Raw genomic sequence first — 27,153 nt, 5'->3', positions numbered from 1 at the left:
AGAGACCATATAAAGTTGGTGACAGCAACTATAATCACTTTGATAATTCCTTTCCTTTGTATGACTACCACTTGCAAGGACATGACCTAAAAGATGGAAAATGCAACATATATACAACCACTTTGATAAATTCAAAAGAAAAAACAAAATTATAATCAGTCTACCAGTATTTTATTATGGAGCTAACACCAACCTCTAATAGTAGTACTTGACAAGCTAACTCCTATAATCAATATGGATAATTCATTCACTGCTTTAGCAGCAAAACCTAAAAATCTCCTCCCTTTCCTCTTCTAAAAATTACTTCTTTGTTCAATAACTAACTTAAACTGGACCTAGATACTCAGGAATCCTTAACTGTTTAGCTCACAGGGTTTGTCTACTCCCCAGCACTCCCAATACATACCAAGTGATGTAGTCAGGTATAATCATAATTTGTACTTTAATGTGCCAAATGTATTTCAGGGTCTATGTTATCTTTATTATAAGTAACACAATGTATAATCTCAAATATGCAACCCCCTGCCTCCCAGTACCCAGGCTCTGCCACTCATTTAGTAATTAATAAATGAATACTTACTCACTGTTAGAGAATGTTTATTACAGTATCAGGGTCCTCTATTCTGTTCAGAGGGCACTGTAAAAGCTGATCAACTGAAGTTCCAAGTTCCATGGAAAGGAACAATTCCAAGTTCCAAATGCTTTGATTTAATGAGCATAAGTCTGATTCAGTACCACAATTTCCTAAGTATATAAATGGCCTTACAAAGAAGGCCTTTCATCCCATCCCCCTTCCCTTCAAATAATTTGCACAGTTAAGTGAGAGGCAGGAGACCATTTGTGAAGCAGCACAACCACTTAAATCCCCTGGTCATCAGTTGCCTTATTTGTAAGGGTTATTAAACAACATCAGTCAAAGCACAAAGTGAAGGTTAGGAAGCAGGAACAAGTATAACAATCATTTAATCCTAAGAATTAAAGAGAAAACAATTTGAATGAATTGCTTAATAGGATTTCCCTCATCCACAATTATCTTCAAGACCAGAAAAATCCCAGTTTTCATACTGACCTCAACACAATAGGCAAAAGAAAAGAAAATGTACAACAGTCCCTCACAGTTTAATTGCTCTATGCATTTATTATTAGCTATTATTAATGCAGAGAGGGGACAGAAAGCTCACAAACACTCTACACAATTTCACAAGACACATTGCAGGGAAAAAAGTGACTGAGATGAATAGTATCAGTATCCTAGGGTCTAGGAGGACGCATTCCAGGGGGAGGTGGACCTGAAAAGGAAACAGAAAAAGTTAGAAAAAGATCATGAAAGCATTCAGGAGCCTGGCTGACCCATTGAGCCCTATGCTTCCACTTACCTCTAATTCCTGGTGGAGGGGGTCTCATTCCTGGAGGGGGCATACCTATTGGTGTCCCTCGAGCGGGGGGAAGCCCAATTGGTGGGCCCATGGGTGGTCTCATACCAGGTGGAGGAGCCATAATGCCTACAAAAAAAAATGACAGAAATAAGGCCTCGTAAATTGACTCAGGAAAGTTGTTAGAATTTAGCCCAAATAATCCTTATAAAAATAAGCCCAGACAACAATGAAAAGGTCAAATCATTTCTCTTTGACCATTACTTCTGTATAACATCCCCAGCTCAAAATAGTCCATAGACTTTAATTAAAAATCAGTGTCTGAAAGAGAGAAACATATTCCCCAAATTCCTTGTCAGGCACTTAGGCTGTAGCTTCATTCCTTATTTTCTCAGTCAATGTCTTTTTAATCATCACTTGCTCAAGATGATATAATCTCTCACCAGAGACTCAAATTCTTCTTGTTCACTAATCCCTTACCCGGAGGTGGTGTTGCTCTGCCTACAGGTGGGGGTGGGGTCCCTCGTCCTGGTGGGTACTGGGTTGGGGCTCCAGCAATGCTGGCAGTAGCAGCAACGGCAGCAGCTGCTACAGTGCCTCTTCCCTGTGGAGTCATTACCTGAGGAGGCATAGCCATAAAAACAGTGAAAGTGAGTAACACCCTCACATTTTTCAAACACAGAAAATAAGTAGTATATATGACCCTATTAGATATGAATAATTATTGCAATTTTGCATTTCATTCAGTTTCCCATATTTAAAAAAAAAAATCTCGGCACAATACTATTTAACAAGCCCTTTTGCCTTTTCTCAGCTCTGGCATATCCATCCAAATTCTCTTTAGTTACCAAGTAAGAGTGGCAAGTTAATCTTATCAAAGTCCCTTTAGTCCCCCCAGTGACCATATGCTGCTTACGTATTATGACATGTACACTTAGGTATTTCAACATTATACTGAATGGGGAACAATTGGGAGCATTCCTGTTTAGAACACGACCAGACAAGGTTTCCCACTGTCACCACTTCTACTCAACATAGTGCTGGAAGTTCTAGCCAGAGCAATCAGGCAAGAGAAGGAAATCAAGGGTATCCAAATGGGGAAAGAAGAGGTCAACCTATTGCTCTTTTCTGACGATATGATCTTATATGTAGAAAACCCCAAAGATTCTGCCAAGAGACTGCTGGAATTGGTAAACAAATTCAGCAAAGTCAGAGGTTACACTATCAATGTACACAAATCAGTAGCATTCCTATACACCAACAGTCAAGCTGAGAATCAAATTGAAGACTCAAAACCCTTCACAATAGCAACAACAAAAAATAAAATACCTAGGAATATATTTAACAAAAGAGGTAAAAGACATCTACAGGGAGAACTACACAATACTGAGGAAATACACTTTAGAGGACATAAACAAATGAAAAAAAAATAGCACACTCATGGATCAGCAGAATCAACATTGTTAAAAGGTCTATACTACCCAGAGTGATTTACAGATTCAATGCAATCCCCATTAAAATACCAATGTCATTTTTCTCAGGTCTAGAAAAACTAATTCTACACCTCATATGGAACTAGAAAAGACCCTGTATAGCCAAAGCAACCTTAAGCAAAAAGAACAAATTGTGAGGCATCAATTTACCAGACTTCAAGCTGTACTACAAGATTATAGTAACCAAAACAGCATAGTTTTGGCACAAGAACAGAGACATAGACCAATGGATCAGAACAGAGAACCCAGATATAAAACCATCCTCACATAGATTTAAGTCTATTATCTAAGGCAGGAAACTACAAGAATTCTAGAAGAAAATGTTGGAAAAGCTGTTATAGATATCAGCCTAGGAAAAGAATTTATGAAGAAGACTCGAAAAGCAATCACAGCAACAGCAAAAATAAATGGGACCTGTTCAAACTAAAAAGCTTCTGCACAGCCAAGGAGACAATCAATAAAGCGAACAGACAACCTACAGAATGGGAGTAAATATTTGCATACTATATATCTGATATATCTGATAAGAATCTACAAAGAACTCAAGCAAATCAGCGAGAAAAAAAAAATCAAATAACTTCATTAAAAACTGAGCAAAAGACATGAACAGAAACTTTTCAAATGAAGATAGACTAATGGCCAACAAACACATCAAAAAATTGCTCAGGCTGGGCGCGGTGGCTCACGCCTGTAATCCTAGCTCTCTGGGAGGCCGAGGCGGGCGGATTGTTTGAGCTCAGGAGTTCAAAACCAGCCTGAGCAAGAGCGAGACCCCGTCTCTACTAAAAATAGAAAGAAATTAATTGGACAACTAAAAATACATAGAAAAAAAAATTAGCCGGGCATGGTGGCACATGCCTGTAGTCCCAGCTACTCAGGAGGCTGAGGCAGGAGGATTGCTTGAGCCCAGGAGTTTGAGGTTTCCCTGAGCTAGGATGATGCCACGGCACTCACTCTAGCCCGAGCAACACGGTAAGACTCTGTCTCAAAAAAAAAAAAAAAAATTGCTCAATATCTCTAATCATTGGGGGAAATGTAAATTAAAACCACAATGAGATATCACCTAACTCCAGTGAGAATGGCTCTTATCAAAAAGTCCCAAAACAACAGATGCTGGCATGGATTCAGAGAGAAAGGAACACTCACACACTGTTGGTGGGACTGCAAACTAGTACAATCTCTAGAAAGTAATATAGAGAGAACCTCAAAGAACTAAAAGTAGACCTACCATTTGATCCAGCAATCCCACTACTAGGTATTTATGCAAAGGAAAAAAAGACATTTTATAAAAATGACACTTGTACTTGAATGTTTATACCAGCACAATTCAGTTGCAAAGATGTGGAAACAACCCAAGTACTCATCAATGCATGAGTGGATTAATAAAATGTGGTATAATGTATACCATGGAGTACTACTCAACCATTAAAAATAATGGTGAACTAATATCTTTTGTTAACAACCTGGATGGAACTGGAGACCATACTTCTAAGTATCACAAGAATGGCAAAACAAACACCACAGGTACTCAATATTAAGTTGGAACTAATCGATCCACACTTAAGAGCAGATATGCAAGTAAATAAAACTCAAGAAAATTACGTAGGTGGGAGGGGAGTGGAGGAGATGGGGAAATTCACACCTAACTGGTACAAAGCACACTATCTGGATGATGGGCAGACTTACAACTTTGACTCAAATTGTACGAAAACAAATTTATGTAACCAAAATGTTTGTACCCCCATAATATTCTGAAATAAAAAAATAAATATATCTCCTTAGGCTCTAGTCACATTCTGCCAATAAAATAAAACACTCTCCTGGGTCCTCACCTGCTGAGATGGTCCCCCTACTCCTCGGACCGGGCCTGCTAATCCAGCAGGAGCCTGTGGAATTGGTACACCGGCTGGTACTCCTCTGCCAGCTGCCCTACCAACTCCAGGGCCTCCTGCAGCTCCGGCAAGTGGTACCCGAGCAATACCAGTCTGAAACAAGAAAATTTATAGCTTAAAACCAAACAATTTATCCAAGCTCTCAGTAGTTTTATTCGTCAAAGGTTACTCCTCCCCACCATTTTCCATGCCACACCTATCTCATATTATATAATAGTTCAGTATTCAAATTATTAAATAAGCAAATGTATGTAGTAGCATGGAAGTACCCTGCAGATTCCCAAAATGCCCCCCTCCATTGCCATATTGTGAGGACATATATTTTTATAGCCATACCAAGCAAAAATAAATCAGCAATTTTACCCTTATCTATGTAATGCCCAGCATATAGAATAACTCATCAAAAACCCTTAATCCCTAAAAGTACAGACAACCAAGAACCGACATCAAATGCTATACACATTTTCTTTGACAAATGTATACTATGCTGTTCCTCCATTCTGCCCTGATTTCAGACATATCGAATAATAAAAATGTCCTTCTACATTTAAGTTCTTTCCTGCCCTACATCTTCCTTACATCTTTTGGGGGTGGCCCCTCCACAGTCATGGATACCAAGTTCTCCCCACGCAGCAACACCAGACCCAAAACCCGCTTTTCTTCACGCTCTGGCTGCTTCGCATTCTTTGGCCTATAAATCAGAAGTAAATTTTAGTCACATATATTTTAGTGATCTTTAGATCACTCCCTCACCAGAATATTTATAGAACATCATGAAGTATCAATGAAGACACTAACTGATGCCATTTAAACTAGTAACTGAGTTGTGACCAAACAATAAAAATAAAAACACCTCTAGACTCATGTAACATACAAGGATAAATAGTAAAAGCTCTCTTCCTATCTAACTTCAATCTTTTTTATAATGTTCCCTTGATGTTACACCATAGCAGAACTAATTTATTTTGTAAAATGACATGTCTACACCTTTTAAGATAGTAAAAATTGAAACCTTACTTTTCATATTGGGATGGGAGATAAATTTTTTAAAAAATATTTAACTAAATAACTAAATCTTTTTTTTTTTTTTTTGAGACAGAGTCTCACTGTGTTGCCCAGGCTAGAGTGCCGTGGCATCATCCTAGCTCATGGAAACCTCAAACTCCTGGGCTCAAGCAATCCTTCTGCCTCAGCCTCCCAAGTAGCTGGGACTACAGGCATGCGCCACCATGCCCGGCTAATTTTTTCTATGTATTTTTAGTTGTCCGATTAATTTCTTTCTATTTTTAGTAGAGACGGGGTCTCACTCTTGCTCAGGCTGGTTTTGAACTCCCTGAGCTCAAACAATCCACCCGCCTCGGCCTCCCAGAGAGCTAGGATTACAGGTGTGAGCCACCGCGCCCGGCCATAAATAAGTAAATCTTAATCATGGTGGATCCAGAACTGAAATAAGGAAATAAGAACAGTAATAAGCAGAAAGGGATATGAAATGATAATCGTATCCCAACTCCTGTACCACAAGAACAATTCTCTATTAAAACCAAGATTTCTTTAGTCTAAGACTGTAACAGAAGCAAACCAATTAATAACAAGTTTCTCAATTTGTAAAATAAATATAACTTCCTATCATATTACAGTTTTATTCCTACTAAATCCATGATTGTTTTTACAAACTTCAAATAGTTTAGAAGCAAAGATTCTGACCTAATTCCAGCTCTGGCCTTCCCTTCCCACTGCTTCTACCCCCCATTACCCAAACCCAACCTGGCCTTACTTGATCTTCCTGAACTCATCACAATCACAGAGGATCAAATTCATATGCTTGTCAAAAGCCTTAAAGGTACCAATGAAGATTCGGCCATCTTGCAGGATACATCTCATTCTATAGTCAATGTGCTGCAGCATCTTGCTACTCTTGCCCACAGTCTGGAAGTAGTAAGATGAGAGTCAATGATAAGCTTGTCTGCAGCCTCCTCTTCTAAACTCCTCCCATTTTGTACCCACTCCTATACCAATCCAAATCTGGTTTCCGTAACTAAACAAATCTCCTCTCCTTTTATCCAACATTCCTCCAAACTTAACTCAAATACTGGACCAAATTTGGACCCAGAAACACTATACTTCTCTAAATGTGAAACTCTGTACTTCTCAAAACCCTGGGCAGTATTCCCATCACGATAAAAAATTAAAATTCCTCCCAAATAGTGATCCCTGAGCTCAGTTCCCTTTTAGATCTGTAATTTTAATCCCCGTCTTTTCCTTTCCCAATTCTAATCCTAAATCCCACTTTCTAATCCACTTGACCATGTGGACTATTTTATTTTACCCCTGGACAAATTCCTACATCCCTTAAAATCTTTACAACTCTTGTCAACTCAATAGAAGTAGAACACACTAATTCTTAGTTCTCCTAAGGACTGTCAGTTCCATCATACCCACAACCCTATTACTCAGAACTTTGGATCAGTTTTTCTCTACCTTCTTCCTCTTTCATTTGTTCCCCTTAGGCATCATTCTAGATTTTTATCCTAATCACCCATACTTATGAAATTTTAATATGCATCCATGATGTGTCTTTTTATATAATGTGACCCTTTAAAGGTCCACAAAGCATTATAAAGCCTAAGATGTTTTCTTCACATCTCAAGAACCAATTTTCACCCTTGTGGGAGCATTTATCCTTCTCTTTGGGAAAGCATGCCCTAGATCAGTAGTCCTCAACCTTTTTGACACCAGGAACTGTTTTCTTGGAAGACATTTGTTCCTCTGACCGGGAAGGGACGGTTTCAGGATGATCCAAGCACATTACATTTATTGTGTACTTTACTTCTATTATTATTACATTGTTATAATGAAATAATTATATAACTCACCATAGGATGGGGACCTCTGCTAGATTAACCACTCTTCTTACTCAACTAAACTTAAACCAAATAATCTCTATTTAGGATGCTATCTCTCTCTCCAGACTGTTTTCCTACTCAAGCCCGAACCCCTCAATTTTCAAAGTGGTCATTGGGTCTCCCATCTGCAGGATGGTCCCTTGCAACTATAATAATGACTAAAAACTCCTTCTGTAATTTCTCACATCATAAAACATCTTTCAGGATGGTTTCCAAACCTCTCTTAACAGCGCACCAGACATTGCTTATCCTCAGTTGTTACTCAATACAGTGAGAATCCATCTCCACAAATATATCCTTATTTCTAACATTCAGAACTCAAAATCACCCCACATACTGGCTAAATATTCTTTTGGACCTTTACAGCAGTTTCCCACCCCTCTGCCTTAATGTACATCTTACCATGATTGCTGTTCCACCAAATCTGATGTCCACAGTTAAAATTTCTTGATCTTTAAGACCTAAGGGAAGGCTATAGATAAAGGTATGACGCAGATTCTCCTAGAAACAATGCAAGCTGGACAGAAGCTTCAAACAGTAGAGGGAGCCTGCAGAGGAAAGCATGTTATAGCTGCACTGCAATCTACCATGTTTTAAAACAGGCAGACAATGTGGCACAAAAAGCACAACAGACATGTTTATAAACATCCTTCCTTTCATGTCCCCATACCCACACCAAACATATCCCAAATTTTACTAGTCCCTCATCTTAACTCCCACATTTGACACACCTAGGATTGATGAAATTTATTATATTTCATTTTACCTAGTAATTCTTAAGTGTTTCAAAAAATATCAAAAAATAAGTTTCACTTCCCAAAATTTAATATCTTCCTTTCCATTCTTATTTAAGGTAGTGCTTAACTTCCTCAAAGTTAATACCAATTCATCTCTACACCAACACCTCAATTACTCCTTACTTCAAACTTTTTCCTTTTTGGCTAAACCATTTAAATATTTCCAACTGTAATGTTTTCTTTCTTCCCCCTAAAGCCCCTTCAAAATGTTGCTAAGTAATCTTTCCTCACCAAGAACCAATTGTATTATAAACCTGCTTAAGAATTCCTATATCAGAAGAGAACACACAACTACTAAACATATATACAGGCATTTACACTAGTCTTGCATTGCTTAACAATGGGGATACACTATAAGAAATGTGTTAGGTGTTTTAGTCATTGTGTGCACATCAGTGTACTTGCACAAACCTAGGTAGAACAACTTATTACACACCTGGGCTATATGGCATATGTGTGTGTGTGTGTATTTATGTGTGTGTGTGTATATATATATATAAATTGTTCCTAGGCTACAAAGCTGTACAGCATGTTACTGTACTGAATACTGTAGACAACTATAACATAATGGTATTTGTGTATCTGAACATATCTAAACACAGAAAAGGCACAACAAAGATATGATACTATAATCTTTTTTCTCCTGTCCTGAAATAATGCAAGCAGATATAATAATCTTATGGGATCACCATTATATATGTGGCCTGTCATTGACTGAAAAATTGTTATGCAACAAGAGACTATAATCAAACATGCATAGTAACAATAAGCTTTCATTTTCCCTATTACTTTTTAAAAATGCTAATTATAGCAACCAAATGTAGATAGAATTGTTAAGGGCCTCAAAGTACTGATCATATTAATTAAAAACTGAAACATGAATTACATTAGTTTTGAACAGGAATTTGTATTTAGGAATAAAAGGAGTAATTTTAAAAACTGATGTAATCACACATTTAATAATGGAAAAATTTCCAATAAGCTTTTTCTCCACTGTTTCTAATAGAGAAAATTTGTAAACAGCAAAGTAAACTGTTTAGGCAAATTCTGAATTATCTACTTCAACATATGAAAATGAAATCAATAAAATAATGGTTATGACCTACAGGTTCATCAAAACAATAAAATGAAAGAAAGTTTTCAGATACTGTATCCATGTGGAACTGTATGTCACTTGACTAAAAGAGAACAAAATGGTACAAAAGTATTACAACAGTTTATTCGGTAAAGGTATAAGATGTAGAATAGATGTTTCCCTGTCATTCCCAAAATTTGATAGCAGTTGAACACATTTTATGAGAACTTGGAAGGTAGCAGATTGTATTAAAACATTCCTGATCATTACTCAGCATATCTCCCAACCTTCGTTTTCTACATGAGAACTGCCACGCATCTTTTGTGCAGCTTTTCCCTGGAGACAATCTAACCATGTCCTCAATACCACAGTCCTTTAACATTAGTAATAACTGACTCTAGTATTTAAATAATGCTTTTAAGAGCACAAGAATGACACTGGGGATACAATGCCTAGAATCCAATGGCCACAGATCCTATGTTCGTATACATAAAGATTTCAGCAAAACTCCAAATAAACAGACCACCTCCTTCCCATATAAATGCAATTTCTGACCCAAACTAAAATGACTAAGTTCAAAGCCAGTAACTTAGGTTATAAACATTCATAGGGTTTTTTATATAGCAGTATAAATGCTTAGTTTGCATGTGCCTCATTGGCAATTTCCCTTTTTATATCATTGTATCTATTAGGACTTGGGACTTTCAGCTATTCATAGGGACAAAGCAGATCAGCTGCAGCCTAGAAATAGTGAGTGACTGTAAATGAGCATGAGAGATCTTACTGGGGCCATACAAATGTTCTCAGAATAGCTTGTGGCAATGATTGCAGTTATGTAAATTTATTTAAATGACTGATTCATGTACTTCAAATTGGTGGATTTCATGGCATGACAACTATAAATCAATAACACTGTTTTTAAAGAGTAAAAAGTCAGGAACTTCAAATAACGTGCAGAGTTCTCAAGATGGTTTTTATATTGCCATTGGTGGAGAAAAATGAACAAAAAACAAGGCAAGCTCTGCTTCATACTGAGCAAAGCACATGGCATTTAAAAATTAACAGAACTGGCTGGGCACGGTGGCTCATGTCTACAATCCTAGCACTCTGGGAGGCGAAGGCAGGAAGATTGTTTGAGCTCAGGAGTTCTAGATCAGACTGAGCAACATGACAAAGACCACATCTCTACAAAAAATAGAAAAATTAGGCAGGAGTGGTGATGCGTGCCTGTAGTCCTAGCTGCATAGCTGGGGAAGCTGGGGCAGAAGGATTGCTTGAACCCAAGAGTTTGAGGTTTCAGTGAGCTATGATGATGCCACTACCCTCCAGCGTGGGTCACAGAACGAGACCCTGTCTTAAAAAAAATAGGAAAACTGCATTTATAAACTTCTTTCTAGAAAGTTTGATCAGTTTAAAGTTCAGAGACAAAGCTTTTACCTTCAGGTACCAAAAGATTTGAGAGTACAGATTTCCCCATCTAGCCTCGGTTTCAAATGTTCTACACCATTAGATATTTAGGTGAACACACACCTATCAGTCCTGGTGCCTAAATTTTTGATGTAGGAATCCAACAGATCTATACAAGATATCCTTGTATGGGATTAGAGTAAAAAGCGAAGGACGCTCACTGTCCTGTGTCTGTCCACCATCCAAACTATTTGAGGCTCACCAATCCGCCCCATTATCCACTACATGTTTTTTTATCCAGTGATTAAGTATGAAAACATATCTGGGGATTTGAGTCATGGCCTAAAGAACTGAAGACCTAGAAGTGGGGCATGAGTATGTTATATATATATATATACACAAATATATATTATGTATATATATATATATATATACATAATATATACATAAAATAATCTGTATAAATAGAAGAGACATGTTTCACTCAGAACTTCAAATAAGGGTTGACTGCCTGGAGAGGTTAAAAGAGGATTCCCTTGAGACAGATTTGAAATTTAGAAAGTTTTCTCTCATCGCTAATTTTAGCATGCCATAATCATGAAGCCTTCTGAGGGAAAGCAGAAAACAAATCACTTTGTAGGATGTTAAAAATTATCACTACAGCACAAGAGAATAAAATGCTTCCTGAGAAACAGGACAGGAAGAGCTGCAACATCACACAGCACTGATGGATGAGCACTCATGGTGTATCTTCTCAAAGGCCACATAAGCAAATAAATGATCTGAGATCTCTTACATAAGCAAGTAAATTCTCAAATTTTAGTAAAGTGTGGACTTTCAAATGGTTAAATAGCATAAAAATGTAAACCTACTTTACATCAAAAGTAAAATAAGCAGACTTGGTCAAGGCACTTACAACAAATGAGAGATCATGGAATAATAGTATTGCATTAATGTTCATTCAAATCTGTTAAAATTTAAAATGCTCCATAAAAACCCTCCATAGGAAAATATGCAAAAATGATTAGCAATTAAGTAACAGGAGAAAACTAAATGGAAAATATTAATCCAAAACACAATGCCAATTAAAACCACTAGAAAAAATTTTTCCTTTAATGGAAATGTTTAACCAAAACGAAAAAGAACACAAGGGATAGTACTGAAAAACTAATGATCTATTCATTTTTAATAGCAATCAACACTTCTTGTGATGCTTATAGAAAGTTATATAACAAAATATCTAAGAGTCGCCCGGGCACTGTGGCTCACGCCTGTAATCCTAGCACTCTAGGAGGATAGCTTGAGCTCAGGAATTTGACACCAGCCTGAGCAAGAGTGAGAACCTGTCTCTACCAACAAGAAAAAGAAAAAGGAAAAAAAATACACAAAACAACAAAATATCTAAGAATTATACTAATATGTATACCCTGCATCCCAAATGGGTTAAGTATCCAATGAGATATTTATCTTACTAAATTTTTAGGTAACAAATAAAAATAGAACATTCATAACATAATGGTATATATTTCCATTTTTCCTGGCTCTCATGTGCTTTAAAATTTAATAATGAAAGAAGAACGGTATCAATTGTTAAAACATCTTTAAAAACTACCCATCTAACTGTATATCAGACTTTAACATGATTCTTACACCTCTCCCTTACTCCATAAATTCATCTGGTTGTCTATCCTGTAATAGGATAGTGTATACTTTATATATATACACTTCTTCTGTAACCTTTTTTTCACTACTTTCTGTAGCATCACCTCCACCCCCATTGGTCCCACCTTGATGTTTCTACTTTGAAACAGATTCTCTAAAACAAAGGCAGCCAACCTTTTCTTTAAAGGTGCAAGGTATTAAATCTATGCCTCTCATCTTATCTGTCACAATTACTCAAAGCTGCCACTGGAGCACAAATGCAGCAATAGACCACACATAAATAAATGAACATGGTTGTGTTCCAATAAAATTTTATTTACGAAAACAAGTATTGGGCCAATTACTCTACCAACCCCTGCTCTAAAGAAATCCTAGTAACTAGTACTATTTAGGTATAACTAGCAATTGAGACTAGAATAATTCATAATTTAAATATAAGAAATTCAGATGATCCTACTTACAGATAATTTATAATCTAAATACTATTTTACTTAGAAATTTTTAAGACTTTGAACTGAATTGCGAAGCCAAAACATTTCTGGGTTAAAAAAATCAATTATGCACACCTATTCATTGACAAATGCCCTTACTCTGGGGAACAGCTAGAGACAATGATCCACTTGCAACCAAGTCCATGCAATTACCAGAGAAAACTGAGTATAAAGGGCTCAAAAAGGGAGTATTTCTCAGAAAATTTCTGTTTTTCTTCTTCGATTTAAACTCAAAATGGTGACCTAATTAATTCAAGTTAAGAGGTGGTAATATTTCAAAAAGGGAAATAAAGAAAATCTATAAGATAACTCATCCATAAAACCTCTTCCTCTCTCATTTTCTAAAAAGGTATATAATAAACCTTCAAGAATTAGGGCGTTATAATCTTAAAAAAGGAAAAATTATGGAAAAACACGAAGTACTAAATCAAAATCAACTTTGCACTGACTTTTTCCTAAAAAATGAAAACAATCAACATAAAAAGACAGACTAAATAAATCTACATCACATTGAAAAATTATGGATAGTATCTTTATTACATTGCTGATTCAAATGGAAATACATTGGTAAAACAGAAAAGTGAGAAAAAGACAAAACAATAAAAAGGAATTAGTAAATAAGCATGAGAAATATTTAGATTCTCTAACACTCACTGCTAATGAATGTGATGTATATTTATAATTCGTAGGCATAAATGATATTCTAATTGAAATAATGAATGTTGGTGAAAGTGTATTATAATTGGCACATTATTTTTTGAAGGCAATGAAAACTAATACAATACTTTGCAATTCAATTTAGAAAATGTATTTTGAATCCATTTACTTTCACACATGCATATCTGAGAAAATTATCCTGTCAAACATTTTATGCAAAACTATTCGCTGAATCTTTGTTCAAACTACCAGCAGGGAAAAAAAAAAAAAATCAAGTCTCCCACAAAGGCAAATTATAAAACATTCACTACCATGATATTCAACATTTATATGAAATATTTTTTACCTCATATAAAAGTGAAAATCAATGTAAAATAAAATAACAATAAAACTACCTAAAATGCATGAACTACAAAATTTGGACGCAATACAGAAACATGAGAAAAGTGTCAGAGCAGGAAAATTAAGGACCTGCTTTTACTTTTTTTAATTTTATGCAATGTGCTTATTGCATGAAACTTTTAAGGATAAAGAATGTAATGTGCCCCTGATAATTAAGTAAGCCCCAAACACCCTATTCTGTAATGGTTTCTTTGTTTTTGATCATTACTTCATCAGCTCTAACCTGGTTTTTGCTTGGAATCAGCTTCCTTGCTGTTCCAGTACTGCTTTAACCACCTCTTGGCGTCTCAGCTAAGAATGCCTGTCTCAGTTCAGCCTGGAAATCCACCACAGGTGCTTGCTGCTGCTGAGAACGCCTCCGGTACAACTGACACCTAGGACAAGAGCACAATATATACAAATTGATAAACAGACATTTGTGTATATAGGTAACCTGATGAAAGAAAACAAAGAGACCCTTACATTTAAGAAGATCCTCCTTTAGGATCAGAGTATGTCATCACCTTATGTGGAAACAATACAACAAAACAGGAGTCTTTGTACACAGATATGCAAGGAACTAGTGGACATTTACCATTTCTAAACAACTAAAAACCCAAGAGCTATTAGCCCTACAGAAACATTATCAGTATCATATACACTCACTCACTTTACAAATATCCTATGTGAAACAGTCCTTTCTCCCTTGGGGTTGGGGAAGGGATTTGCTAAAGCTTTTTCAGTGAGATGTTAAGGCTGTCATTCATACTGATCTCCTGAAAAGTAACTACCTGAATCAAGGAACTTCCAGGGCCAAGGCTGTTTAAGGACTCTGAAACTATGTAAACCAACCAACTATTAGTAACAGGGAATTCAAGAGACAAGCCCTCAACATATACCTATGAATCAGTAACCCGGATGTAAAATCTGATCATGAACATGAAGAGATAAAGGAAACTGCATTTACTTGGGGTGGGGGTGGTATCACTAACAATTCTGCCCTTATTGACAAATAAGGACTTAGAAATGGGACCCTCTTCTGCAGTTATTCAAAAACACTTTTACCATGCTTTTGTATAATAAAGAATTAATCTAGCTGGCCTTTGTCTCTGGTTCCTAGAATGTAATTGGTAAATACTCGGAATTTACCAAGTGATAGGAGTGTTTTAGTTATTCAAGGTAGGTCCCTAGGATCACACCTGAATTTATGCTAATGAGATGGCTCAGAATAGGCTACAAAAACTGCAGAAGACTAAAGAGTAAAGGGTTAGGGCTCTCAGCCAGATCTCCTGAGAAGGGATGGGAGCTAGATGAGTTCAATCGCATGGCCAATGATTCAATCATGTCTACATAATGAAACCAGAACAAAAATCCTGGACATCCAAAGCTCTGGTGAGCTTCTTGGTTGGTGATAGCCACTGATGTGCAGGTAATGCACATGAGCACAGGGACACTTGGAACCCTCCCAGACCTTGCTTTATGAGTCTGTTCATCTGTATCCTTTATAATAAAACTAACAAGTATAACCACTTTCTTGAGTTCTGTGAGTCAGTCATTTTAACAAATTATAAAACCTAAGAGGGTCACAGGAACCCCAGAATCTATAACCAGCTAGTCAGAAGTGTGGGTGGCACGGGAACCCTGGAGCTTGCATTTAGTGTCTGAACCGAGGAGAATCTTATGGAGAGACTATGCACTTAATCTGTGAAATCTGCGCTAACTCCAAGTAGTTAGCATCATAATTGCATTACACATACCTTTGAATCTTCATACTCCTTAATGAAAAATAAAATTTTAGTTTGGGCATTCTCCATTCCAACCTCTTTGTTAGCGAATGGCCACTTTCTCTAATCTAATAAAATCCTAAAAAGTGTTTCAAAGAAAAAGTCTGCTTCTTGAAACTTGTCTTAATAGAATTTCCTATTGCAGTATCCCTCTTGGATTTAACCTACAACCCAACAGAAGACTAAGAAAAGACTGAGAAAATAAGATGCACCCTATACACAATTTAATAAATAAAATGCAGAATGTTGATTTGGAAAGACATTTGAATGTGTGCATAAAATAAATTAAGAAGACTCTACAGACCCATTTTCTAATTTCCCTTCAAACCCACAATACATCAAAAAACAGGGGTGACATCCGGCCATCAATTCCAGGAGTAGAAAAAAAAAATCAATGAAAAAATCAATCAATAAATGAATTTCAATTAATATTCATTGTTGGTGTGTAGAATATTTTGCTTGCATCTCATGTTGACTTTTATTTAATTTGCTTTGAATTTTCTGGAAAGAATACTAACGATAATCCTTTATTTATCATTTGGACCAGTACTATCCACACAACTCCTCCAGTAAGATTGACTCCCAGTACTTATGGTCTGGGAGAAGGTGGGAGATAAATGGATAAACACTAAACACTCATAGTAAAACATAAATAATGTAACTAGTAAGTATCCCAATTTTGACAATTCTGAGCACATGAACCATGTGGCAGGGTCTGTCAATCCTGGATACCTGTTTCTATAATGCACCTTCTCTCAAAATGAACAGGCAGGAGTGGGGAAATTATACTATATCCCTAACTCAACACTCCCCTCAGATCTTTCCACCAATTCAAGACCTTGCTATTTATACACAATGTATATATAGTGGAGGTCAGAAAAATTCAAGTTATTTATTCTTCAAAAGTATCTAAATGTTTCCATAGATATGGACAAGACAGACACCTAAAGAAGGCTTACCTCATCCCCAAACAAGATGAGGATGACATCACCTGTTGTTTTTAGTCCACACTGATGCTGTATAGGATGAAAGCTCTTAACAAAATACGATAAATATGATGGAAACTTCACCCACTAACACGATCTTCCCCTGAGAGATATACCCCAACCCTACCTCCACCACAATCTCCAAACTATCCCTCTGGGAATACCAATGGCACTTTTAAAAACCTTGGAGCTGGGTGCGATGACTCATGGCAAGCTGAAATAGGAGGGTCGCTTGGGCCCAGGAGTTGGTGGTTACAATGAGCTATGACAGGGCCACTGTACTCCAGCCTTGGCAACAGAGCAAGACCTTGTCTCCAAAAATTTAATTAAGTAATTAAGTTAAAACCTTGGAGTTTCAAAAGACTGAAAGGAGAAAAAGATATTATAATACCATAGCAAATACAATGCATAATAAAATAGCATATTATAAAAAACAAATTATATTACCCAAAATATCCATAAAATACTTATCAATAAAACAGATAAATAAATGATATAAAGAAAACATTTATAAAATGTCCCTTTCAAAGCAATTCTGAAAATGTAATTAAATAATAACACCAAGAGTTTACAAAGAAAAACTAAACAAGGAAAAATCTTTACCCTCATCAGTAATTTAAAATGTGCCGGTATTTTACCATTTTTTCACATATAAAAAACAAGACTAGAAATGCTACCCACTTTGCAATGAGGAAAAAACTTGAAATATGCAAAAGTGAAATAATTAGTATCAACACACTGCAATTTCAAGGTGACCATTCTTATCTTTATTGTTAATAGCTGAGAAATGCAAACAAACTTAATATCCAACAGTGGGCTAATGATTAAAATAATTATGTTATTATACCACCCATATTCTGTAATCTATAAAATAAAGTAAAATTATATGAACTAATAGGGAAATATCCCCCATATCACATATCGTTACAATGCATACAGCATACAGCACAGTGTCATATATGCAAATAAATCTCAAATGTGTCTCACCTTCTTCCTTTCTCTCTCCCCCTACCAGAGACAGACACGCACACACTCACACACACACACTAACACACAGGAGAAAGCATAGGACAAGTCTGAAAAGGTAGAGACCAAAGTACTTAGGAATTATGTCTGGAGAGGAAAAGGGAATTAATTGATGGTAGCTTCAAGAAGAGATTAACCTTTCATGTAAAAATAGGTGTTTTACAAGAGATCATATTCAAGCATTGTTAATACTTGTATTTTTTTTAGAAATAACATAATGAAATAACCGTAGGAAAGAAAAAAATGCCACCTACTTACTGATTCTGTCAAAATTTTGGTGATAATGAAAAAATACCAAAGATTCAATGTACACTCAATATGTATCATGTCATTAAAAATGTTCATATATTTTTAATTAAAATTGCCCTTCTAGAAACCTAAATTAAAATTTTTGTGTCTGTGTGTGTCTGTTTCCACACATCTATCATCCTGGGTGACAGGTATATATCTCCTAAATACAGAGGAAAAACTACATATACTTTAAATTTTTAACTGGATAAATGTACTAACCAAAAATAAAAGCCTAAATATTTCAGAGCAAGAATGAGTACGTAAATTAATATTATTTCAATGCACAGAACATTGTGCAAGTATACAAAGTGATTAATAGCAGAAATAACTTAAGTATGCATATGTTGAAGGATAAATATAGAATTTTATAAAGATAAAAACCCACTTACACATGTATGTGAGAAAAGACAAAAATACTAGTATTTTAAGAGTTTGAGTTACATTAGAACAACACAAACAAGGATTTCATTGCTTTTTTCCTGTGTCTTTTTTATTATATACATGTGATCTTCAATTAATTAAGTCCATTTTAATCCCCTCATTGCATGATACTTTGTCCCAACTGAAACAGTTTCTGACCTGAACTGGTCCTCAACTCAAACTATACTCACTCTTGGTTGCTCAGTGAGGCTGTCCTTCTGCGTTTGACTTGAACTTCCACCTCTGGCACGTGCTGTTCTGTAGTCCGTCTCAGGTGTAAGCGATCCCTGAAACAGAAAGATTTGGTTTATAGACTTCATCAAAATATGAAACAACTATCTGTGTAAAGGTTATATTTATATTTAATATAATGGTCTTTAAAAGTATCTACAATCTAATTAAAACAAGTTATAATTAAAACATTAGAAGATCTTTATCTTCCAGTCAGGATCTATGCTACAACCACTTTTTCCTTTTAAGAGCCCATCACAGATACATACATACACACACAAACACATACACAACATACCACCACTGCCTACTCACCCTTCCCCCTAAAAGTAGCAAAGCTGATTCTAAAAATGATTTCGGAAAATATTTTTTACAATATAATAGAGAGATGCTTTTGTACAGTAGAATGGTAGAACATAAAGTTTAAATTACAAAATATCTACTTTAAAAACCTCATGAAAATGCTTTCTTACAATTTCCAAAAGAAAAAAATCCGAGGATTGCTTAGGTGAAAAACTATCAACTTAGCAAAAACATATATTAATATATATATATATACAAGTACACACACACAAACACACATACCACCCACCAGGTTATGATCTGCAAAACACCTCACAAAATGGCTGCTCAAAGGATCTGAGCATGAACCACCCCCACAACTTGGGCTGGCCATGTCAGAGTCTGCAGAAATCACTTAAACCTACAATTTAAAAATGCTAAGTCAGAAAGAAAAAAAAGGCTTTCAGAAAAGTGATGCAAGTAATATTTCAAAGGCAGAATTAAAAGGACACATTCCAAAAGCTAATTCTTTGAACTCTAGCTATTTTAAAGCCATGTTAGGTTAAGATTGGTAAAATAGCTTACTAATAACTCACAATTGCTTTATTCCTTCAAGAATTTAAATGTTCTAATCAAGTCATATAAAATGATTTAAAAATCAAATATATATATATTAAATTAATGATAAAATTGTATACATTGTTATTTTTGTGACCTTTGATGAGGCAATGGTTTCTTAAATATGACACCTAAAGTACAAGTAGTGTAAGAAATAAATGGATAAGCTGGATCTCATCAAAAGTAAAAACAAAGTCCTTGCTCCAAAAGACACTAAGAAAGTGAAGACAACTAGCAGAATAGGAGAAAATATTTTCAAACCATATAGTCTTAACATCCAAAACAATCAAAAAGTAACTACAAAAAAAGGGAGAGGAAAGAAACTTTTGGAGGTGATGGATAAGTTTATGTCACTTACTGTGATAATGGTTCCAAGGGTCTATACTTCTCTCCTAACACAATTTGTAACATTAAGTACATACAGCTTTTTGTATGTAAATCATACCTCAATAAAGTTTTTTTTTAAAGTCTTGTATTTAAAACATGTAAAGAACTCTTACAATTCAACAATAAAAAGATAATACCTATTTTAAAAATGGGTAAAGGAATACCCAGTTCTCCAGCCATATACAAATGGCCAGACAGCACATGAAAAGATGCTCAATATCATTAGTCATTAGAGAAATACAAATCAAAACCACAGTAAGATACTATCTGACACCACAGAAGTTGGGGAGGATGTGGACAAACTGCTAGTGGGAATGTAAAATGGTAATAGCTTCCAGCACTTCTTAAAAATGTTAACTACGAATTTAACACATGACCCAGCAATTCCACTCCCAGATGGAGTGATATTAAAATACATAAACTTGTACATGTCCCTAGAAGCATTATTCATAATTCCCCCAAAGTGGGAATAACTCAAATGTCTATTAAATGATAAATGGATAAAATATGTTATAGTATGGTATATCCATACAAAGGAAAAGTCATTCAGACATAAAAAGAAATGAAGTACTGATTCATGCTATACATAATGGTGAATACATATAGTTGATAACATAATAATTATATTAATTTAATACAATAAAAAGAGCTATCAAGATCATAATTAATCTAATATTGCATAATCGCAAACACTACCAAAAAAAAAAAATCCTCAGTTGCTTTACCCCTTCAGCAGCAGTAGCTCAGGATGAAAGGTCAGAGTACAGTTAAGAAAACAGCCAACATACAAAAATTTATTAGTTCAATTTTCTGAATCTACTTATTCTTAAACTACATAGAAAAATCATCTATGAGCCTTTTTATCAAAACATTGAAGTTTCCTGAATGTTCTTGATACATTCACATTCCCACACTTATTTATAATCTTACTAGCTGCATTCCCAACCCAGAGACCAACATTTCAGAAAATTAAGCATTTAAGGGGAAAAATTTAGTTAATATGTACACAATGTTAATTTTTTGCTCTAATATCACTTTTATGAAAAGGTATAATAACCTGGGAATACACTGAAAAGCAGAAAACAATAGGATACTACATTTTTATTCCTAACTGCCTTTCTATAAAGTAATATGCTTTATATCAAAAAACAACTTAATAAAAATTGAACTAATATGTTAGAAATTAAAATTATTTTTAAAAAACCAAAAAGTTAATATAAGATACTGCAAGTCTACACCCCAAAAATGTAAGAAAAATCAGTGCCTCCTAAACAAAACCTGGGGAGAATCACCAAAAATAGAATTCTGGATGGGTGCAATGGCTCATGCCCATAATCCTAGCATTCGGGGTGTAAGCCAAGGTGGGAGGACTGCTGGAAGCCAGGAGTTCGAGCCCAGCCTGAGGAACACAGTGAGACCCTGTAGACTCTGTCTCTTAAAAAAAAAAATAGAAAAATTAGCCTGGCATAATGGAGTATGCCAGTATTCTTAGCTACTTGTGAGCCTGACCCAGGAGGATCACTTTAGACCAGGAGTTCAAGTCCGGTCCAGCCTAGGGCAACATAGAGAGATCCCATCTCTTGAAAAAAGAAAAAGAAAAAGAAATAAAGAATAATTGAGTCAAACTGCCTTAACCAGTAACAACTTTCATTCAAGCTTTCTGGCTCTGGGCCACAAAGTAGAGGAGAGAGATAGGACCAGTGATAGTCCTACAGGGAGCAAAGAAGATTTTTAAAAACCTCACCATCTCAGTTGTGTGAAGGGCAGCACTCATAACCTGCTTACTTCAAGGATTCTTCCTAATAATAGCTATATGAACAGAGTGCAGTGACAAATATAAGAAATTAACTTAGAAGCTTTAACATCTTAAAAGTGAAATTTGCTGGAACGCTTTAAAAAATTATTCATTAGTAAAAGGAAGAGGGTAAGAGAGAAAGATGCAGAATAACCATAAGTGGGGGAAATATTTCAGCAATAAAACAATTGTCAGAATAGGGCAATCAAGATAAAGCAAAATAAATTATGTGAATACACCCAAACCAGATACCACCCTGCCTCAGGGAACAACAGAAAGGTCCTTCCTTCCTCGCTCTAAATCATAGGAAGGGCTTATACTCCCCATTTTCAAAAAGCCCTAGTACTGAGCCAGTTCACAGGGTAGGACAGAGACCCTGAAACTTCATGAGGCGTTTCCAAAGGGATCAGCCATATTGGGATCCTGAGCCTGAGTGAAAATCTACAAAATGGCGGACCAGGATAAATAATCAGCTTGCAAATAGCCAAATAATCAGAAGTTAAACCAAATATATGTCCCTTTATACAAGAAAGGACAAAAATGGGTAAGTGATAAACATCACACAAAATCCCAGACTCCTTTTATTTTTGAAACTACACGGAAAGAGACAATTCCAGAGCAAAGTTTTTCAAGCTTCTTAGATTTACCTTTCCATTAATTACAACTCAGCACAACCAGACATAATGGTTATAAGAGAAAAAATGTAAAAATAAAAAGGCAAACATTAAAATCCTGCAAAGGAAAACAAAATTCTTAACGTAAAATTCTTAGGGAAAAAAGTATTGGAATACAGAAATTCAGCTACTTCATTCACTATCCTTTCTCACCAAGCTTCATGGTAGCTCCAACTTTATAAATGATCAAAAGCATTAATTTAAAAATTCAACTAAAGGCAGTAACTCCGACCCCAGCCCAATAGGATTCTCCCCACAATTTTGATTATCTTTTTTTCTCTTTATTAGACAAATGGAAATTACTGCTTTCAGCTCCTGGAAGTCCAGCAGGGTCCAGTGTTTTGCATACCCCTTCACCATGGCAGGATGGTAACCTGATCCCCTCACCCCTTGTTTAAGGACAGCATCTATGTGGTGGGCCCAAATGGAATATCCCAAGATTAAGAAGGGTAATTGGCTCTCAATGGTGACGTAAATGTTAATTTATCAAATCTACAAAGTGAGAATCAAAGGCAACAGAAAGAAGAGTTAAATAACGGGTTACTGATTCCATTCTGAAAATGGAAAAATAAATTATGCACAATACAACCAAGGGGGAATCTAGAAAAACAAAAATATAGGATTTTCTAGAGAGCCAGAAAACAAATTTAAACTCTCTACCAGTGATGGAGGCCGTCTGAAACAACACAGCAGGTCCTGGGGTGGCTGCGTATTTGTTAACCTCCACACACCCACCACTACAGTCCACTGCAGAACTGAAAAGCGCAGCACAGCTGCCATCCCACAAAAGCAGGGGCTGTACAAATCCCTGGCCACGTTCTCATTCCGCTCCTGTCCTCCACTGCGGAAATATGGGGAGTGGGCAGCTGTCAAACCGGCTACGCAAAGCCTATGCCAACCCATCTCCTTCCCTACTCCCCACCCCCCTCCACAGCGCCACATCCAGAAAGGAGCAGCTGCTGTAGCAGCCAGGTGAAAGAATGGCTGCCATCTCTTCCAGGCAGAGACTGCACAACCCCCTCCCCGCTGGCCACCCTACCAGAAGCGGAGGCTGCTGTCACCCTGCTGCGTCTGCGCACCCTGTACCCTTCCCAACTATGGCACTTTGGGGAGGGGGGCAGCCACCCACTCTAGCCAGCCTCCTCTTCTCGCCACTGCACCTTGGAGAGGGTGTGGCTCAAATTCTTGGCAGACCAACACAGAGCCCCCCTCCCCACCTGCAGCTTTGTGGGGAGGGGGCGACTGCCCCCACACTGCCACGCCTGCGCAGACCTTTGCTGCTGCAGTGGCGGCCATCTTTGGGGTGCCGCACAATGGCTGTGACGCGGAACGGACCCCTGTACTAAACCCAAAAAGCCTTCAAACACCCAATTCTCAACGCAGGGGAAAACAAGAGCCCTCTCCACCATCACTTCGCATTTCTGTCAGGAGATCCATAAAAGTAACGTCTGCACATCATTTCCCTATTTTATACCATAGTGAGGAATCATAAAGGCGTAGAAAATACAAAAAACCAAATATTTACATTGCTTCATTGTAGGTGTTGGACAGCTTAAAAAAAAAAAAAAACACAATCGCCACAATATGCAAACTTGACGGCCACTGCAGGTCAGAAAAATTAACGTTCTCATTTTTCTTTAAATTAAAAGCTGTGGACTGCACTACTGCCTCTCCACCGACCCCTCCCCACCACAGCTATCATTCCGCTGCCCTCTCGGACACCCCACAGGCCCCACCATCACTACCGCCACACGAACTACCCCTCTTCCCGCCGAGGCCACCGCTATGGAAACCCCTGACCACAGTCAGGCCGTCACACCCACGTACTCCTCCAGACCGCTACCACAGCCTCCTCACCGAAGTCACTAGAACAAATCCCCCACCCCCGCGATTACCCGATATACCATCGCCCCACCGCGCAGCGGTCACCCCACTGCCGCCATCACGCCGAAGACCCCTCCCGGCCGCAGTCACCTTGATTTGAAGGGCAAAGATCTACTCGTAAAAGAACCTGTTACAATAGGATGGAACAGATTGGGGGATGTGATGCAAGGTGGACAGAATATCACAGGGTAGAGATGGCAGAGTCCCCAAGTCTCCAAACCCTGTCAGATCTAGTTGTCCGGAACAAAGGACTTTAGGGCCCCGAATTCCCTCTTTACACAATACTCTAAAACCTGAAAACTTGGAATATCTGATGAACAAAAATGACCGCTCCCCAGGTTATCTTTTCAGAAAAGCCACCACACAGCTGACCTTGCTCGCTCCATCGCGTCACTGACCGATCCTCAGGGTGAGGCGTCAGGCATCTCCTGCGGCAACACGGCTCTGCGCAGGAGTCGCCGCCGCAAAAGCAGACTTAGCACTTGCTCCAACCACGCATGTGCGCCAGGCCTCACCTACGGCCGCGCACGCGCGGTGGTTTGCCGCAGTGCAGGGGGCCCAGCGTCCGCTCTGACCGGAATGACCTGGTGGTAGGGGACTACTGGACCCCTAGTACTGGCATGTAGAGTGAGGGACTCCAGAAACCACCAGCAACTGGAGGTCAATGTACGCAGCCCCTTATTTTTAAATACATGTAAGATATTTAGGAAATACTTCTTATTAATAGTTCCCCAAGAAATTTTTGCAGGTGTCACTGGCCAAGCAATCCTGATATACAATCACCTTTTGGTCTTCCTAAATGCGATATGGAAAAGCTGGATTATGAAAGTTTAATTTGATCGAAACCACAGTCAATGCAAATATGCCAGATACTTGAAATCCTTCCAGGAGAAAATATCCCTAAGATGATACATTGTTGAAATTTGGTGGGATTTATTTTCCCATTTTCTACTTTCTATCGTTTTATGGGGCAAATTGTGAAAATTATTCTCCAAAAGACTATAAGTAAGCCCTCCAAGAAGTCACTAATCATCAGGGAAAATGCAAATTAAAACCACAGTGAGATAACACCTTACCCTATGTAGAATGGCTTTTATTAAAAAGTCCAAGAACAGCAGATGCTGGCATGGATACAGACAGAAAGGAATGCTTATATACTGTTGGTGGGACTGCAAATTATTACGACCTCTATGGAAAACAGAATGGAGATTCGTCAATGAACTAAAAGTAGACTTACCACTGGATCCAGCAATCCCACTTTTGGGTATCTACTCAAAGGAAAAGACGACTTTTCATTGAAAAGACACCTGCACTTGAATGTTTATTATAGCACAATTCACAATTGCAAAGATGCACAATCAACCCAAGCGTCCATCAATTCATGAGTGGATTAATAAAATGTGGCATATGCATATGATAGAGTACTACTCAGCCATAAAAAAGATTAAACACTATATTTTGCAACAATCTGGATGAAACTGGAGACCATTCTCCTAAGTGAAGTATCTCAAGAATAGAAAAACAAATACCACGTGTACTCGCTATTAAATTGGAACTAACCAAAGAGCACACATTTTCACAGAGGGAAGTAAAACTTCAGTGGAAATTAACCGGGAAGGGGGGGAGGGGAGGGCAGGGTAGCAGAATAAAACAACTCAATGAGTAATATGAAAACTATTTGGGTGACAGGTATACCTACAGTCAGGACTCGAACATTACAAAAACAATTCATGTAATGTAAAACATTTGTATCCCTTTAATACTTTGAAATAAAAAGAAAAGAATTTATATTCAATTAGTAAAATTGGAAATTCAATTACTGTAAAATAAATATATGAAGTTAGATCCCTACCTAAAATCTAAATTGTCTATTAAATTTGGATACATTTAAATTTTTACCAGTAATAGCTAGAGTGGGGGGAAATAGGCACTTTCATACAATACTAATGGACAAACGTATGATTTTTAAGCTAATAATATCCCACCTGCAGATGTAACAAAGGCATTGGTAAATCCAAAACTTAGACATTTGTGTAGCTTGGAAAAATATAATTCCGAGGATAGGAAGCTAAGGAAATAATCTTAAAGTTTCATTTGCATGTTTTTTATATACCTTTGCCCTTTCTCAATTGTCCATTATCAAAGAAGTGGGGGGGGGGGTGGAGGTGGACTAAAAAGTTAAATTCCCTCCTCAAATAATACTATATTAAAACAAATGAGCAGAGGATTATCAATGCAGACTTTTATCATAATAAAATCTTGTAACTAAGGTAATATGCCTTACAAAAACAGGCTAAATTGATTAATGTATATATAAGTAATAAAACACAAGATGGCTGATAGAAAGAATGACCTATTAGACTGAGCCAAATAAAATTATCAATATTCAGTAGTTTTTGATCTATAAAAAGTTGCAATTTCTAATAGTTTTTGGTTACATATTTGTATAAAGTAAATAGGAAGCTGACTCATCATGAGAGTGACCAGCAAAATGTAATGTAAAATTAGGGCTGGGCGCGGTGGCTCACTCCTGTAATCCTAGCACTCTGGGAAGCCGAGGCAGGTGGATTGTTTGAGCTCAGGAGTTTGAAACCAGCCTGAGCAAGAGCGAGACCCCGTCTCTACTAAAAAAACAGAAAGAAAT

At 37.0% G+C, this 27,153-nt stretch overlaps 2 protein-coding genes across 2 annotated transcripts; both read right to left on the bottom strand.

Moving 5' to 3' along the window:
* Positions 1-1,112: 1,112 nt before the first annotated feature.
* On the bottom strand, positions 1,113-24,959 carry SNRPN (small nuclear ribonucleoprotein polypeptide N). Its single transcript, XM_012642704.1, has 10 exons — positions 24,882-24,959; positions 18,830-18,925; positions 14,376-14,526; positions 8,064-8,209; positions 6,533-6,684; positions 5,338-5,449; positions 4,699-4,851; positions 1,854-1,992; positions 1,377-1,502; positions 1,113-1,289 (listed from the first exon to the last, which is right to left on the bottom strand). The coding sequence occupies exons 4-10, from the start codon at positions 8,064-8,066 to the stop codon at positions 1,252-1,254; spliced, it is 723 nt and encodes a 240-aa protein (XP_012498158.1). The 5' UTR covers positions 8,067-8,209; positions 14,376-14,526; positions 18,830-18,925; positions 24,882-24,959; the 3' UTR covers positions 1,113-1,251.
* Positions 1,375-24,991, bottom strand: SNURF (SNRPN upstream reading frame). Its single transcript, XM_012642706.1, has 9 exons — positions 24,882-24,991; positions 18,830-18,925; positions 14,376-14,526; positions 8,064-8,209; positions 6,533-6,684; positions 5,338-5,449; positions 4,699-4,851; positions 1,854-1,992; positions 1,375-1,502 (listed from the first exon to the last, which is right to left on the bottom strand). Exons 1-3 carry the CDS (start codon positions 24,893-24,895, stop codon positions 14,421-14,423), a joined length of 216 nt encoding a protein of 71 aa, XP_012498160.1. The 5' UTR covers positions 24,896-24,991; the 3' UTR covers positions 1,375-1,502; positions 1,854-1,992; positions 4,699-4,851; positions 5,338-5,449; positions 6,533-6,684; positions 8,064-8,209; positions 14,376-14,420.
* Between the last annotated feature and the right edge of the window lie 2,162 nt (positions 24,992-27,153).

Source organism: Propithecus coquereli, unplaced genomic scaffold (assembly GCF_000956105.1).
Source record: "Propithecus coquereli isolate 6110/MARCELLA unplaced genomic scaffold, Pcoq_1.0 Scaffold184, whole genome shotgun sequence".
Taxonomy (NCBI): domain Eukaryota; kingdom Metazoa; phylum Chordata; class Mammalia; order Primates; family Indriidae; genus Propithecus; species Propithecus coquereli.
The sequence above is the reverse complement of the archived record's forward strand: the minus strand, read 5'-3'. Positions and strand labels throughout refer to the sequence as shown.